This window comes from Passer domesticus, chromosome 1 (genome assembly GCF_036417665.1).
Source record: "Passer domesticus isolate bPasDom1 chromosome 1, bPasDom1.hap1, whole genome shotgun sequence".
NCBI lineage: Eukaryota > Metazoa > Chordata > Aves > Passeriformes > Passeridae > Passer > Passer domesticus.
The window spans coordinates 8563284-8582133 of NC_087474.1; the positions used below are offsets into that span (position 1 = coordinate 8563284).

At 38.2% G+C, this 18850-nt stretch overlaps 1 protein-coding gene across 2 annotated transcripts in view; it reads right to left on the bottom strand.

The window, feature by feature from the left end:
* The window catches only part of PTPRN2 (protein tyrosine phosphatase receptor type N2), a 630571-nt gene that overhangs the window by 389061 nt on the left and 222660 nt on the right, over positions 1–18850 (bottom strand). For both annotated transcript variants that reach the window (XM_064385950.1, XM_064386029.1), the window contains 2 exons: positions 16768–16930; positions 3640–4102 (listed from right to left, as the gene is read on the bottom strand). In XM_064385950.1, the coding sequence (XP_064242020.1) occupies positions 3640–4102; positions 16768–16930 (626 nt within the window). The remainder of the gene's footprint in view (positions 1–3639; positions 4103–16767; positions 16931–18850) is intronic.

Genomic DNA, 18850 nt, shown 5'->3' on the forward strand with positions numbered 1-18850 from the left:
TTCAGGACATATATAATTAAAAGAGTTATATTAATGTAACACAACTAGATTTTTGTTTATTTCATTTGATTCACAGCCAGCTGTCAAGACCAACTACTGAGCTACTCAACAACATGCAGGCACTGTAGCTTTGTCATTTCCATTTTAATTTTTCAAACTAACTTTTTTCTTTACCTGTATTCTTAGCCCAGTCTTGTCTCTCCAGTCCATTTTCTGACTCATCTTTAATATGAATGGTCAACAAAAAAAGCAGTCTTAAATCTCAAACAAATGGGAGAACAAGGAATAACATGAAAAAAAGAATGGCCACAGGCCCTATTCCTGATAATACTGACAGGCTCACTGGAGGTTCTTCTGGCTCACTAAAACCTCAATACTATATAGAGGAACCTCTTGCTCCTCTAATACTGGCATTCCTGCCCTGGTCATTGCCACCTGGGCACATTTTATCAAAGAGGCTCCTAACTACTGCATTGACATGAGTAAAACTCTGGCATTATATCCACTTTTACTGAACAGCTACAATGTGACTTAAAATATCAGGCACCAAAGGCAATAACCAATGCCAGTAAGTAGGAGGAACATCATGTTTTTAGTACCCCAGGAGGGATAGTCACCAAAGTGTCTGTAACAGCCTGGTGAAATGCAGGTCTTCATAAAGAGTGTTGCTAAATTCACGTGGCTACTGATATGGTATTAATCCTTGTCCATGGTAAATATGGATATTTACACTTCTTGTTATGGCACTTGTCCATGTTTGCAATAATTTGTAAATTACTAGATAACACTGATAAGCAGATAAATATCATTGCATCTGTTTACAAACACCTTTGGGTAATATGTTGTATTTATTAAAATCAGAAAATATTGTTGGAGAAAGACCAAAAAGCAGATGGATACTGCAATGGCACGGCACTTAAGCAGCACATGTGCTTGAACATGCATTTACCTGTGCACAGCTTTTACAGTCTCCCACTGACTCCCTCCTAAGTGGACTCAGCAATGCTCAGTCATGTTTCACAGGGCTTGCAAACTGCAAACCAGATTTCTCCCTTAGCTCCAGCTTTCCAGCTGATGAATGCAAACTGCCTTTTATAGTTATCCTGGAACCATAATGGCAGTAAAAGCATAAATGTCCTAGAAGATGTAATTTTTAATATAAGCTCCACCAGTAGAATTCCCCAGTAGGTAACAGCAGCACCTTATACAGGGAAAACAGCTTTTTATTTTACAGCATATAAATGATGCCTCATATTCTGCTGGAACAAGAGTCAAAGCCAGCTTGCCTGACAACCACATGGTATGGGAGCAGTGACTTTGTTAGAAATTCCACAATGTGGTGTGTCTTCCTCAACCCCATCACCCTACTGACCACATGTTAGCTGCCTCAGCAGCTGAGCACCATATGGAATGGTGATTCCAGCTTTGCCAGAGAGAGGATGTATTAAAAAAATATTTTTGTTCCATAAACATGGAAGTTTGCTATTTTTTTAAGACATCTGAATTACTAATTCTGTGACCTTTTCAAAGGAACAGAGAGACGTACTCTGTAATATTTAACACATAAAAAAATCAGTAGACTAGAACAAACCACACAAAACTGAGCCAAATTCTAAATACGGCTGGTGCAGAGGAGAGATTAACAATTCCAGTGTTGCACAGTGACTACAAAGGCAGTGCCCACGCACATCATGCTACTCCTAGAGGTAACAACTTCCAAATCTGATAGAAAAATAACTCTGCATTTCCTTCTTTTGTATTTCTCCCTCAGGGTGCCTTGTTAGAGAATTTACCTGCCACTGTTTTGCAGCAATTCTCAGTATTAATCTGCTCAGTACCTTCTGGATTGTTCTCCCAGTCCAGTGCCTTTGTCTAATCCTCTATCAGATGGATCAGAGAACTGAGCATCCCATTCTTCCATTTTTTTTACTGTTGTGTAGTTCACAGAGTGCAAAAGAAAAACAACCCACAAGCCTACAACAATCCATAAACACAAGGGAGATTGGAGAAAACTTAAAAGAAAAAAGAGGTTGTGTGGTCAGCCTGGGAAACCTGAATCTGAACCACCTTCTTTCAATGGACAGCATTTTTAGCAATGAATATGCCAGGGTCTGTCCTCACCAATTTCTTGTGAGATTATTAAATGGCTCAAAAATACAAAGGAAACCACAGTATTTCCTACTCAAGCAATTCATAATGCCTTGTCTATGCAATATTTAAAAGCAAATGCAATGGCAGAAGTTCCTATAGGGCACATTATGTATGAGAAGTCAAAGTAGTACAACCCAATGAATTGTGAAACATGTTATTCCCTGTAAGTGTTAAGCATTTTTTTCCCAGTTGGCTCCTACCAGGAAAGGTGAAGTGGAACAGCTGGAGGATAATGAAACCAGCATGTGCCTAGTTTGTTTTGAGTCTAGCAACAAAATTGTCTAACCTGTGCAAGAGACTTACAGTGCCACCTGGATTTGATTTTACATTATAGTTCATTCCTTGAAACCTATTATCTCTGGGCACCATACCAAGAATGCTTTCACTTCTGAGCATCCTTTAGACTGCAAGCATTATTTTTCCTCTGCTGAAACTCTGACATTTCTGTGTGTTCGTGTTTGTGTGTGGTCTGGTTTTGGAGGATATTATTAAAAAACAAAACAAAAAAAAACAAATCAAAGAGCATTGGACTTTATGGATGATAAAGAAGGATTCAAAGGAACCCTCTTACATATCACCAAAATCCATTGGGGTAGTGGTGACTGCAGTGTAACAGATAAAAGTGCTTGACAATGGCTGGGGATCAACTCTTTCATTTTTCAGGCATTCTGAACCACTGGAATAACATGGATAGTTAGATTAGTTTAAAGAAACAACAAAATGAATCAGAATTATGAAGTCTACATGATCCCCAAGACACATCTTATAAAGCAGTGCTTTAAGTGCAGAACAGCATGAGGATGTTACCCTCCATTTTAATTTAAATATTTGTTGAACTATCATGTAAAGAAAAAACTGCGATCTAATCATTGTTAAACAACATTATCAAAAATAAAGATGAAAATCCAGGAAATGGGTTTTCTGTTACAGAATGTCCAGACAAAACTAGATGCAACCCCACCTTCTTGGTCACCTATCCATGGAACTGACAGACTCCTCCTTTCTCTGTGTTCTGCATCAGAAATTCATCTCACTCTTAATTTTTGTGCCTAACTTTGAATTTTACCCATGGTCCTTGAATTTCTAGTTAAATAAAGAGATGTGGAACAAAACCAGGCATTTCTGTATTATCTATATATATCGTGTGGGATGAATGCATAAAAACAGATTTGACAGCGAAGACATACCCATAATTATGCGTTGTTTGTAAAATGCTTTGAAAATATAACAAATTACATAAATGCTATGTCTTACTAAGTGCCATATATTTCTGCATGCATATGGAAGGTGGGCTGAAGAATGTGGGTAGATGTTTGCAGGGAAAGAGTAGCTGGAATGGTGAACATTATTACTGTCTTATGGCAGATATAAATATGCCAATACTAGGAGATCTATCAAATGTCTAATTTCATTTTCTTTTCCTCAAAAATGTTCAGTAAACATGAGGGAAATTTCAGGTAAGCAAAAATAAGTAAATATCAACTTTACCATCCACAATGCTCAGAGGGTCCTTTGGATCATGCTGGGAAGCAGATTTATGACTCAGCATCGCAGGGGTCGGCCTCAGCACTCCAGGCCCAGGCTGGAACAGCTTCCGCATTTTGAAATCTTCCGCTTTTCCTTTGGCAAAAGTTCCATCAAAAGGACTGACCTGCGTAGAGTACGACCTCTCAGCATAAACCTGAGAGCCTTTAGTCCTGCTGGGAGGGCTGCTCTCACTGCTGTGCTCAGACAGGTTCTGGGTGATGTAGGAGTGCAGCGCGGCCATCAGGCTCTTCTTTGCCGTTCCCGGCTCCGGTGGGATCTTGTCCGGCTGGCGCTGGCGGAATGTCCTGCCACGGGGACCCTCAGGGAATTCCTGCTGGGATTTGGGTGCACGGGCCAAAGCAGGTGATGGCTCTTTGGGGTTCTGCCTCGTGTAGTACCTCGCGGGGTCACTGTAGATGTAGCTCTAGAGAGAGCAGAAGGTGGACAAAAGGAAGGGGGTCGGAATTGCTTTGTAATTATTGTTGTGACGGGATTTGAGGTAGGACCCTCAGTGATTTACCAGCCAGGAGAACAATAGTTGGAACTTTTCATGCAAATATAAATTGCAAACCTCAAACTGTTAAGTTGCTTCAAAGAGGCACTACTACTTAATGTGCAAAAATCCAGTTCATCAAATTATTAAAAAGCAAGAGCAAGAGATTAGAGAGAGAATAACATAACTCAGTGTTAACTATGTGTGAACTTTTTATATTCAGACAGACAAAGGAAATTTAATAAATCTGCTTTCCCTTTGGTTTTTACTTAACCTGTGAGAATAACCATTTTTCAGGTTACTTACCAAAAACTAGCACGTCAAATTAAAAATGTCATTTTTAAAGGAACAGCAAGTAAGTAAAGCAATTTTTTCGCATGTATTAAGTACTTTGTTCTATTTTAAATGAAACATTTTTCCACTAAATTAAATCTCTGATAAATATATAATCTGACACTGTGGGGAAAAAATGTATAAACAATGTTTAAATTGTTTTTCAATCAAATTATTATTTTCAGGAAAAACACCACAGCAAATTAAACAACAATGTTAAAAACATGTCAATCAAGCTCAAACCACATTTTTACTGAAAAAGTGCTGGGCAATAAAAAGTGGAAAGGTGGGCTTGTAGTACAGTTTTCTGTTTTCAGTTTCTATTCTCACGGATACACCAGATAGACATTCTTTTTTACTATGATGATTTAATCCTAGAGACATTTTTGCTATAATCACAACCTGAAGGCAGGCCTTTTCATTTTTTAGCAAACCAGTTTCATTCTCCTAAATAATTTCAAAAATCATTTTTCTTCAGTTCTTGTTAAACACAACTTTGAACTGAGAGATTTATTTATGTCCAGAATAATTCCAGTTAGAGTCTTGGTTTATGATTCCCTGAGGACACTTGCTGAGGTTACATCCCATCCTGTTTGTGTGCTGCAGGATGGGTCCTGCTTCTCAGCTGCACTTTCTTGGTTAAACTGTCACACAAACTCCATCACAATGTGGCAGCCTTAGGACAGGGACTATTTCAGCACTCACTGCTATAAATTATTTTGAATCACTGGTGTCCCTGTGCACTGATGACACAATGATTTAGGACAGAGGGAGCTGCAAAATACAGAGGGAATGAAGACACTGTACACTCCAGAGGAGAGCAATTAGAAAGATTCAGACAGAAAAATCATTATTTATGTATTTGCTAATGTATTTTGTAAAAACAAAATAAATAAGACTGATAAACTCCTCCAGAGATCAAGAATTACTTTCAGATTTTACCTAGGTCCTAATTTCTTGACAGTAATTGTGCTCTCCATCTGAACAATTTTATTTCTTCTGATGACAGCCAGTGGATTTTACAATACATGTTCATACCCATTTCTTTCCAGGAGGGGTTTCTTCCCCTTAAGAAATGATTGAAGAGGTTCATTCCATGGTTCTATATCATGATTTAAATAGGATTATGGTTTATGCAATTTTATTACAGAGACAAAAGGCACTTTGGCCACTTTGGCTTGCGATCTACCAAGGCAAGGCTTTGGATTTCTGCAGTTGGTCTTTAACATAGAAATGTGCTTTGTGAAAGCCAAGAAATTGGGCTGCAGTGAAGCAGTGTCAAAAAATACAGAGCTAGAGATCAAGCAGCTTTGTGTATGAAATATTTCAGTGTCCCCTGGGAACTGTATCAAACAGCAGCAGTGCAGCTCTGGTTCAGTGCTCCAGCTGCAGGGTAGGCATTGCTCTGATCAGCTCCAAGGGGGAACCAGTTGTCAAAATGCAAGTTGAACACTGTTTACATGCTTAATAGCAAAGCCTAAATGTGAAAAACTTCCAGTCAGATGCATTTATCTCCCTATTTGAACGGGTCTTTGCCTGGGGTAATTAAGTCTCTAATGATACTCACTCCAGAGTGAGGAGGAGCTGCAGAGGATGACACAATGCAGCCCAGGACACCCCGAGCAGTTCACTGAGAATTCACATAAGCTGCCATCTGCCTTCCCCACCCCTGCTCTCTCTGCCTTGCAGGCTTCCCGAGGACCTCCTGAGCTCAAGGGAAGGAAGAACAGGGAGCTGGGAAAGGGAGAAATGCAACAGGGGGAAGAGGATATTCCCCATTCAGCCATGGAAAGACAAGAAATCACTCAATCCAATTTGGTAGCTGCACCCCACTTTGGATCTATGCCCCATATCCAGCTCTCTCTTTTGTCTCAAGCTTTACTAGTAAGTGTTAGAGGGGAAGAAACTGCTGGACACTCCCAAACCATGGGAAAGATTAGGAGATGTGGGCTGGCTTTTGATGAGCTATTTAACAAGTCCAAATACCCTTTTGCATGAACAGATCAGTGATTTACTGTTCTTGCAGATAAGGAGCACACCAATAAAGAAAAGACCACCAACCCACCAAGTGACCATGCACAAATTGGATTTAAGTGTGTGCCAGTCCTGGGCTCAGAGCTGCACCTCTGTCAGGAAGGGGCAGCCTCTCAGCAGCTTGACAGGTCACACTTTGGGCAGTAAGGGATGCAATAGTAAAAGTTCTAATTAAAGCAGAGCACTGATTGCTCAGCTGTCTTCACTGAGACAGCAGCCCTTCTGATATAGTTTACTCTGACTTTAATTAAAGGGGTCTCACAGCTGTATGGCAATCTCCCACCCACAGGAGAAAAAAAATCCCCTTCCTGCTGCTCCCATCTGAAACAAAATACCAGAAGTACATGTGACATGCAAGAAATTGCAGCACAGATAAATACAATCCTAAACTGTGGGTTTGCCTAAGTGGTATGGGGAAAAAGCATCTAACTTTAACAAAAAAAATAGAACAAAAATATCAATAATATGCAATTTAGAATCCAGAGACAATATACATCTCATGTTATTAATAAAAATTGCAGAGCACTGTGATTATCTTATTTGAAGTAGGTTTTGCAAAACCCACTCCTGAACATGGACATTGCTAGTTTGATTAATGTCAAAGTTAAATGGCATAGTCTGTGGTTAGTGAAAAGAATGTAAATTCCCATATTGGTGCCTTTGGAGAATCTTCTAACATTATGGAGGAGCAGAGGGAAACACAGAGCCGGAAATTTTTGAAAGAAAATACATTTGTGGATTAATTACACAGGAATCATATGAAGTACTTCCAGTAATAGAACAAAAAACCCCACCCCAAGCAAACATTAAGTGAAATGTGCAGGAAAAAACAATGCACTAGTTACCATATAGATGGTTTAAACTGAGTAGGGTTGAAACACAAGCCCTGGCTACCATGAAGAACATTTCATTTTTTAATTGGTAAAATTCTGTTCAATTATCTCATGCCACTGATACAAAGCCTTTGAAAAGTATTCTGAATTGATACACCCCTCAGTTAAAAAAAAAAAAAATCTTATTTCTCCATCTGCACAGGATTTCCCTCTCCTTTACCACCTTTCAAATAAGCTATCTCAATAATTCACACATTACAAAAAATCCACACACACTAACCTTTCTGAAGATGGATTTGTTAGGGCAATGGCTTGTATAGTTTAGGTATGTAACTAACTGACATTTTCTGCATGAAAATTCACAGAAAGTTGCATTAAATTACACTTTGCAGACACGCTATGGAAAAGTCTATAAACAACATGTTTTATTTTAAAAAATACAAATTAAAAGAGTGGTGCAGGATTTGATACATAAGACATAATGCCCTTCAATTTATCCACTAAAGGGTAGATTGACTTGTATATTTTGCCCATGTGCAGAAAGATGGAATCAAATTTATAACAAAATACTTCCTTTATTGCACATATATTTGCTAAATCTAGAAGGCATATAGAGCTAACAAAAATGAAATGCATAATGAAGAAAACTTCTACCCTCAATTTATGTTTTTCTGTTTGATGCATTTGCAGATATTAACCCATGTTTGCTACCACCCAAATTTGGTTGAAGCATGATTCCACCTACAACTCTTAATTTACTGTGCCTATTTGAGATATTGACATTATGGTCTCTGAAATTAGAAGATAAAATCACAACAAACACTCAAAAGCCCATCTTTATGGCAGGATAAAACAACATTTTCCAAAGACTACCAGAAATGAAATTACTTCATACCTTAACTCACTGTATGGAGTGAAAGAAATTTAGTTTTTTCTACCAGACACAGTCTAGATGCTCTGTGACTCACACAGACTTGCCTCATGCAAACTCACTACATGGGAGCTACCTGTACTCATATTACCCCCCAAAATAAACCCCAGCACAAGGGGCAGTGCCTGATTGCTGAATCAAGATTAGCCTGGAAATTTGTACTGCTCAATTCACCTTTAAATTGATAGAAATCCACCCCACAATGAAACCTGAGGGCCAAATGGGTGTTCTGGAGTGGATGGAGCATGAACGTCCCTGGGGCAGGGCTCAGCAAGCAGCACAGCTCTGTCCCCAGAGCATCACAGCTAAAGCAGCAAGTCCTGTGACAACAAAGATTTAATTCTTTCAGCTGGTGAGCTGCTGTGCCCACACAGTGCTCTCCTGTCAGGATACCTCAGCAGGCTTCCAGCCAGGTTCAAGATGAAAGGGAGGAACTCCCTTGACAATCTCTGCATGTTGCAGACATGGCTTTACATACTCTGCACCAAATCCAGTGTTAGCTTTATCTGAAAATAACTACAGCCAATGAATATTTTCAATTGAGTAATAATGAAGCAAAAGCCTTTTCTACCAGCTGCTAATGACCTTTTCACTAACTATTAATGATATTATACCATGCACAAACCCCAAGAATTTGGAAAACTAATTCAGAATCCAGAAGCTGGAGAAGAGGCCAAACCAGGGTTTCCTGCAGAGATGGGACAGCATTAGGCCATGGCCTTTCCACAGACTCACAGCTTTAAGGCAACAGGCAACACTACAGTCGTCTCACTTGACCTACTACTTCATTGATAATTTTCTGTAACTATATTCTATTTTTTTCTGAAAAATACAGCAGCTTTGAAACAATTTAAGAACTACATCAGAAGATGTAGAAGGTGGCAGAGATTAATTTACACCCTGTACTTCAGAGTGTCAAAAACTTGATCAAGCAAAAGAAGCCTTCAGAGTCTGCTTTGATCGAAACTATTCATGACTTTATTTCCTAATCCTTGTTGTGAAATCACAGTGCAACAGGACTGTCCAGGCTCTGACTCTACAGCATTCAATAATCTCTACTGCTTTAATTTCAGTTGATTTCAGAGATTTGGTCTCCACTCTTAAAAAAAAATAATCAAAAAAGAAAAAAGGAATAAAAAAAAGAAGAAGAAGAAAAGAAAGGACAACACACTGGCTTTTTTTATGTATAAGTTACAACTTAATAAAATCACTTTTTAGTTTCAGATGTTCCCAGCCATTCTGGATCTCCTTTGGAACGATCATATCCACTTGCCTACCCTTCAACTATCTACAAGAGTCCCCTACATGGATAATTTTTATCATCAATTGATGTAACTTACTGCCTTCAGTTTTCACAACTGCTGTTTTTTCTCTTACTTCTGACACATTTCCATCCTGTGGGTTAAAACAATGTTTCCAGTTGTGTAGGAGGAGTTCTGGGTGGTCTTTCCTCAGCATTCACAACTGGCTCATCATAAACAAAAAAGGTCAGTTCTACACATTGGGACACATGGCTTGTCTCTACACATAAAGGATAAAACCCCTGGGAAAAATGAAGGGTGGATGACCCCCAGTAACCTGATTGATGGCAAGGGACCCTGCCCTGGCTCCATCCAGGGCCATCGCAGTGAGCCATCAGCCATCATGTCCAGGAGTGCCACCCTGGTTGATGGGAAAAGCTCTCTGGATCACCCTGCAGACTGAAAGGGGTTAATGTTTGCAGGGGTGTGGGATCCTTAAGAGATGTGGGGCTCCTTCTGGGTTCCACCTTGCCATTGTCTGAGGCACACTATGGGATGTTTAGGAAAAACGAATAGTCTGGAATGGCAGCATGTAAGCAGGCTGACCAATGGACCTGTCTGACCATGTCTCATGTCTGTCCTGTCTTCTCAACTCCATTTCTAACAATTCTCCTGGGTGGGAAGCTCTGTTCTGTTCCTTGTGTCCTGTGTGGTGCCTCCTGGCAGTGCCTGCTCCACTTGGCCACTGCCTGGACATGGGCACACAAGACTTGGGGCATCTTTACCTCTGCCAGGCCACTGCATTCAGGAGCTCCCTGGCACCACCAGCAGGAACCAAAGTGTGACAATCAACCCGCAGTGATGGTAGAAATTGTGCAGCCTGGTGCTCAGTGCTGACAGATCTACCAGGGTGTATCAGCTTCCCTTTCCTGAGAACATTTTGCTCATATGCCAATAAGTCTGTTACTCAAGCTTTCAGTGAATGATGTTTAAACACATTTTCTGTAGGCATATGCTGGTATATTGAGCTATCTCATTATCTAAAGATGATTTTCATAGAAACATGATGATCTTCATCTGCCAAAAGTTGAGCACAGTAACACCAATTCAATATATTTATAACTCCAACACGTGAATCCGGAATATACTTTTATCCTAAGAAATGCAGGTGAAGAGACCTGCAGGATTGATGTTCACAACATTGCTTTACAACCCCACTGAAAGCAATGGGGTTGTTCTATTTGCTGGACAGCTTCTTGAGGTCAGATGAGGCCTTTTCCCATACTAAAAATAAAAGAAATTGTCATTCCACTGTCCTGAAATGTCTACACCAATATGCTTCCATGGTGGTAGATAAAGTAGGTTTAAATTTCTGTGAGCTCTACCCTCTCATTTGGTAATTATAATGAAAAAATAAAATAGAATGCACTTTAAAATTTGTATCAGCTCCATCATCTTCTATTTACTGATTGCAGTGTACTGAAGTACATGGAGTAAATATTTGCAAGACAAACAGCAAACTTGCAGGAAAAATTACAGAAATGAACTCCAAACACATGGTATTTGGAAAAAAACAGTTGATTTTTAAGGGAAGGGTCTGAAAAAGAACTAAATTTTATTATTCAGTCAGTATTTGATATTTTAAAAATATCAATCTATGTTTCATCTGGGAATTACTAGAAATTAATTAACTGCCCTTTTAAATAAGACTCCAGACTTGACACAGATCATTTATAATAACATTTCTATGGCACTTGCATCTACTAATAATTGAAAAAATAATTAATCCTTTTGAGATACCTGTGTGATAAGGGAAATAGTGGTTTCTATGTTAGATGTTGAAACTCTGTCATTATATTCTGCATAAACTGATGGGCTGTAGGTAAAAGCACAGGCTGGATCTAAGACTTGAGCATGACACTAGCACTGAATGCTGCCTTGCTAAATTATTTGTTCAAAAAATAAATCACAAGTCATATCAGATCACCAGACTCTGTGTTTATGCCAAACACAAGATGATTGCAATTTTACTAGGCTTTGTAGCCATGATTCTATTTGAGCTTTAAATGTGTCTTTCCAGAAAAAATTGCAATCTACACCAGATTCCTGCAGAATGGGCAAGAGAATGGAAATTACAGTCTCATTTTATATACTTAAATTAAAGCAGATAAATCACAACTTGAAAACTCTTTTTTTCCCTCCATTGATCATGGAATGAATTTAGGCTGATGTGCACTGATACAGACATCTTTATGTAGTCAGATTATTTCTACTCCAGTGCTTATGGGGGTTTGTTTGTTGGGTTTTGGGGTTGTTTTGGTTTGGTTTTGGATTTTGTAGGGTTTCTCATTGGTTAGTTTGGAGTTTTTTGTGTATGAGTGTTTTTTGGCTTTTTTAGGAGGATTTAATGTTTCTATTTTGCCATGAAGAGACACAAAGAGGAGAATGATCTGAAAGATGAAATACTTTTCTGGGATTTGAGGCTTAGCTTTTAGTCCATGCTTTACCAAAAAATTCTTGCATGACCTCAGAAAATCTGTCTAATCTGTCTGTGAAGTAGGGGCATTGGCCCTTCCCCACTTTGTAATGGCTGCAGGTAAATGAATACACCAGTGCTTGGGAAATGTTCAGATATCATTGCATAAGTATGCCAACAGAGAGGCAGTTCTGTAGCTTCAAGGAGACTTTCCTTTATCAATTATTTCAGAAACATTTTTATGAAAGTGTTCAAGCACAGCTAAATTACATTTTTTACACATCATCCCTTATATATGAAAAATTAAATTTTACCTTATTATAAATAGAGTTTATATGCATACACTGCAGGAAGTTTTGTGACTTTTTGTCAAAATTCTGATGAACTTCATTTAGTCCTGTATTTAAATAAGTGTTAGATAAATAAGGGCGCTGGTTTTTTGAATTAAAGTTCCAGGTGAAAATGTTAAAAGACAAAGTAATTTCTTACTAGTTAGCCACAGTAATTATTATTTGCAGATAAGCTCAGAGTACATCTTTGAGCACTCATGCACTCCGACCATCTAAAATAAATAATAATAATTTTAAATAGTTATCACACATCTTAGTTCTTTTGGTGATCAATTACAAAGATTCAAACAATGATTTTTCAGGTCAGCAAATACATACCTTTTTAGTTTATATAATTTATATTATTTTTATGTGCACTTTCTCCCCTTTCAGCACCACTGCACTGCTGAGCCACAACTCTCTGGCACTAATCCATCACTTTACCTGTTTGTTTTACACTTTTCCCCCTCATGATTCTGAAAAGGCCTTTAACTTTATTAGCCACTCCTTTGATGTAAAGATTCTAGGTTTTTTTCCCAGAAATATTTGCTTTAAAATTTATAAGAATACCCAAGATGTGGAGATTTATATAATTTCAATACCTACAGAAGTCTATCATGAAAATGAATGTAACTAAAACACAAAGAAACAGTACCAACAGAAAATTCATTAAGTTCCCTAATGTATCTGACATAATTTTCTCTTTCCCCCCCATTCTACTCACAAGGACCTGAATGTCACATTGGCTTGACAAAAACCTCAGCAGCAGGTAGGACCAAACCTATCTGAAGCCCTTAGAGGCCATCAGGGGGAAGCAGAAAAAGTAATTCCATGAATCTTCAATCTTGAAAATTCATGAAATCTTCATGAGATTTCTGCAACAAGAAATACAACCACAGCACAAGTGTGATGGCAACTTCCTAATTCCTACAGCCTGTCCAGCAGGAAGTACATTTGGGTCAGGTTTCAAATAAGTTCTCTTTCTGTGATGAGTAAAAATTTTTCTCGGTCAGATGAAAGCAGCACAATTAAAATCTCTCAAATTAAAATTTGAATAACTATTCAAATGCAGGCATACAGACCAGTAGCAAAGGCAGCAAGTTCTCCTTTACAACCTCTGATAGCAATATCAATAGCAACCTCTGATTGCTCTGTTAGCAATAACAGCTACCTGTTTTCTTCCAAATCCAACAAAACCCTGAGCCTCAGTGTCTGTAGGAATGCCAACAGTGCAGTGGGTTTTCCAGGGGCTTGGGTGTTTTGATATGAGAGGGGTTTGTTCCAGCTGGAGTGGAGAAGGACAGGGCAATTCACACATGATTTGAAGCCTCTGCATTTCTTGCCTCTGTAACTAAGATAAACCAATTCTCATTAAAATATGTGCCTGGCTATTTGTTATTTTCCATACTGCATCCAGGTTTGGTAAAAAGGAATCACAAACACTGATAACTCAGCATTTTATGAATGGTAAACCTTTCATGAAGTGTGTGTGGGGAAGACCAAGAAAACCAAACACAAAATCCCTCTAGCTAATGCTTAAGTAACAAATGCCACCAAGTGCCCATTTCCTGAACAACTCTTTTCAGCTGAAGTAAAGTGAAATGTTCTTTACAACTGTAACCCTCAGGAAACAGACACAGCAAACTTCTGATTTGTTACTATTTATTTCCTGGCAGTCACTATCATCTGGCTAGATTACAGCCTGCAGCACATACTGCCTGTATACTGAGAAATAATTCTAAGTTAGTGATGAACTTCAAGTGCTTCAAAAATCACCTGAAGAAGCTCTTGCAGTAAATGGTAGACACCATAAGAATTTTGGTCAATCACATGATTTAAGTTTACTGGTGTTATTTCTGTCACTATTGTATCAAGCCTCAAGCTGAAAGTTGTTTGAGCACAGGAAATAGGAAAAGAGTTACCTGCTTTAAGTTTTGTGATGTTTTATTTTACAACTTTCTGTATGGAAAAGAGTTACCTGCTTTAAGTTTTGTGATGTTTTATTTTACAACTTTCTGTATAACTGTGTTTGGTGTCTATTTAGCAAATTTGAAGCTCTGTAGTTTTATTCTGATATTACAAGTGGAAGACATTAGGGCAACTGAAGACTAAAGTTTGTAAAATATATTAATGGAAAGATACAAAATTACACTTTCAGAGTAAAAGCAATATTTTAAAACCTTTTTATCTTTTATCTTCCTTTGTTTTACATTTGGCCAGAGACCTCTGATCTCAGGCTTGGATTCTAAATCCATGCAGGAAGTCTGTCAAGAAGCACTAAATTTCTGCAGGATTCAGCTATACTTCACAGCACGTAAGGTATCAAAGCAACCAAAGCAGTGTTGCATCTCCTGCTCCCCAACAGCAGGAATGAAGTAACTGAGGTAAATAAATACTTGAAAGAAAATTATTTTTAAGAAGGGCAAAGACCAAAAGCTGCAGTTCTAGGTAGGGCAAAGCACCTCTGTCTTCTGCTTATTTTAATTAAACAAGGACAAGAAAGTTTAAAATATCACATCTTGCTACAATTATTAATGTGGGTTTGTAATCTATATATTAAGTACAAAAATAAGATACCAATATTTTGTTGAAGCTTGCAATTAAAGTGCACAAGGTAGCTATCTCCAGTTTCAAGAGGCACAACCATATCAGAGGTAGCTCATTCAGTTACTTTCCCGCCTTCTCCTTTCAAATTTTTAAATTTTACGAGTTTTTTTCTGCTTCTTGGAGCAGCAAAAATTCTGGTTTTGTCTCTTGTTTAAATGCTATTTCACTAACAAAACAATGAATCAAAATAAAAATACTATGTCTCTCTTGTTTTTTCAAGAAAAGTTGGATTTTATTTGCCGAGGATAGCGAAACATCTCCAGGATCAGTTAAAATTCATGGCTGATCACTAGTTTTTAAAATAATTTTCCTTTTCTTTTCTTTTTTTTTTCACTTTCAATTATAGGTAACACATCTGACTCAATGTCTGTTGTTTCAAAATGCTCCTTAGTAAATAGAAGTGTACAGTTTGCTCCTATACGTGCTTCACTTCCAGATTTTCTCCTCTTTATCCCACTCCCCCAGGCTTCAGAGTACCCATCTCCATGGCAACACTCGATAAGGTTGGTGGGTGGTGTTATCACAGCAGGCTTCCCCACAGAAGGTCTCAGCCATATGGATTATTTATGAACTTGCATGACAACACCAGACCCACTGAAATACTTCTTGAGCAAGTTTTTGTTGAAAGCCAGTGATTGAAAACAGAGCATCCTCACTGCAGCCAGCACCCAGGAGGGGAGAGCGGAGGAACAGCAGCACCAAGGTGGTGCCTGATCCCTCCTCAGAGCTGCCTTGCCACTGCCTGAAAGCTCCTCTTGCCCCAGAAGAGATTTATGTGCCATAAATCACAAGCAGTGTATATAATAAGTCAGTCAGAATCTAGGAAGTTGTGCTTCTGACAAGAATAACAACCATGACTAAATGGTTGCTACAACTGGTGCTGCTGCCAGGAGTTGTTGGTGCAGATTTGGTGCCTCTGAGTTATTCCCTGAACGAAACTAAAGCAGTATAGTCTCTTCACCTGATATTTTCCTAAAACTTCAGTATATTTTTTGGCAAATTTTGCATTTATACTGTAATTGAAATAGCAAAGACAATTTCTTGTAAAGGATTACTGTAACAGCAGCCTAGTTCTTTAAAATCAAAGAGCGCACTCTTTGGTTTTTGAGCAAAAGATACAGGGCCTGTTGTATGGGACCCCTTCATCCAATATTTCTAATACATTTATCAAGTTGCATCTTAGAGTGAGACAGATTTTGTCTAGGAAGGGGAAAAATGCTTTAGTTCTCAAATAGGCATGTTTGTAGTTTTTTACACAGTCAATACTCAAGATTTAATGGTTGTGCTTTATCTTCCCAGCTATCTGTAAGTTTATTAAGTATATATATGATCCTTAACTGGTCACTGTAGGCTTTCCTTATGATCAGTAATAAGTAGGAAATGTTGTTGGCACAATTTACCAGACCCATTATTAAAATCTGTTCAAAAATTATATGAATTGTACCCTAAGCAGCACAAACACCAGCAAGAATTCACATGGTAGTTCAGCCAGGTTTTTGGAGAGTAGTTCAAGTGCAGAGTTTCAGATCAGCCTGTCAAGATGTTACCAGCTTTATCCCACTCTTCCTTCTTCACCACATGCAATCCACCCCTAATTAGTGTAAAATGGTCCAGATTTGACAAGCTGAAGCATTTACAATGCTGAAAGTGATTAATTTTGAGAAAACTTAGTGCACTTATGATAATCAATTGGAAGAGACAGTAAAAAACAATGCCTGGTCTTCAGATAGAGGGGAAATTTAAAAAAAATGAGAACTCAGAGAAAAAGGAAGCCAAAATCACAGAATGTAAGAACCACATAAAAAATACTACCTTGACAGAAGCTTTGTCACTTGTCTTCCTTGGATACAAATTTTTAGACGTGGACTGGGAGAGAATTCTGAGATATTTAAGGTATTGCTGAAGAGACTTGGCCAAGTTCACATTATCTTCCACATCATAGTTTCTTTCATTATCTTCATTTTGTCCCAAAGTCCTGCACAGCAAAAGCAAGGAAAAGAAAGTTACCAGCCTGTCCAATGTACAAAGTGGCCAACTAAAAAGGCACTGCAAGCCACTGTAGTTCAATACATAACAGGAAAGTCACTCAAAAGCTTAGCAACCACAAAAGTATTGAAAATTCAATGTTTCAGCAAAAGCAGTCAAAATAATCTTGCACTATTAACAATTTATTTCATGCATCAAAGTTAATGATTCTAGAGTAAATCAAATAAAATGTCACATCAAGGCAAAGCCATAGTCAAAAGCAAAGAAAATGCCTGTAAAAAGAAAATGCACATGATTAGATTGCACCCCAAAGAAATATGAGATGGTTCTAAGATTTAAAAAACTTGCTGAATGATGATGAGATTCAATGCCAAATTGGCCCTGCACCAATGCAAAGAATAGAAGAAAGACTACTGGATATGCAGAAATAATGGAGCAAGTAAACTCCAGTGAAAAGCTTGAAAAGGGAATAATGAGATGGAACAAATATCTCTTCTGATCTTCTCATGTGCCTGGGATTCACAGAATAGTGGTGCTTCCTGAGTGGTTTAGACAGATTTTGGTGACATTTGCAAAGAAAAGCTAGAAATGAGATTAAATGATGGCAGTGTGGAGGTGTTTATATGAGATTCAGAGTGCTGTGTGCAATGAATCTGAATTATTACCAGCTGTCCTCATCTATCTCAACAACACATAAACGGTGATGATAATTTAAATGTCAGCATGGGTAACTATTTCATTCCTTGTGCAAGAAAGCAGAGAGAAAGTTCCCAGCCCTCTTCCTTCCCTGTGAGTGAAGCTGCTTGAGGGAAATCACCTTTTGGTGTCACCATTTCCTACTCACATGCCCACACACTTCTCCAGTGAAGAAGAATTCCAGGTGGAAGAGCTTCACAGCTCAGTGAATGAATTTGACTTTCAACATCTCTGTGCCACTGTAAATAAAATTTTATTCTACCAGCCCACATCTTGGCACTAATGTAGAGGCACAGCCTGAGAGAGCACCATTATGTATTTTCCAAAGCTGGGGTTTAATTATAATACTTTAATCAAAAATTAACAGACTTCCTTCCATGCTCACAGTTGTACCAAATGTGTGTCCCTACTAATTTAACACTAATAAATGTAATTAATAATCTAATTTACTGTGGTGGCACTGCAACCAACAGTGCTCACAGGTTTGCTCACTTTGAAACACCAGAAAAATCTTCAATTTCTCCCCAGTGCATAACAGCAGGTTCCCATCAGGGACACACTCTAGGAAAAAGAAAGGTTGTTGCACTATAGCAAACCTGATATAATTTACCATCAGTCTTGCTTCCTTCTCATGCTGTTTGCATTTTTTTTTTCTTATTCCAGAGCTCTAAATTCTGCATTCTGATGGAGTGTGGACATGCAGGTAACATTATCCACCTTCTTTTCAGCTTAAAGTCAGACCAAAACTATTCTGCAGTTTCAGAAAAACCTGGGCACTGTTCTTTCTGCTTCAGTAGAGATGAACTAATCCAAACAGGCTCTCTTCATAGGAAGGATCCCAGTTGCCAACACTCACCTTTCATTCCCTGATTAATTCCAACACCTATCTTCTACTTTCTTCACTAATTTTAAAAGGAAAGGAAAATGAGGGGAAAAAAAAAACAAAACCAAAAAAAAACAAAAAAAAACAAAAAACACCCACCAGAACAAATTCTGCCCCAAGGATTTCCACTGGAGCTAACAGGAACTGAGTGGGAACTGACTGCACAAAGCACAGGATTTAGGCTGGCTTTTCAAACCTTTATTTACAATATATAGTCACTGTCACTGTTGGTAGAAGTAAAATCTGGGATCTAAGATTTCCCATTTTTCATATGGAGACAAAAATTGCACTCATATTTACATTCCATGTTAGATGTAATATTTTATACTA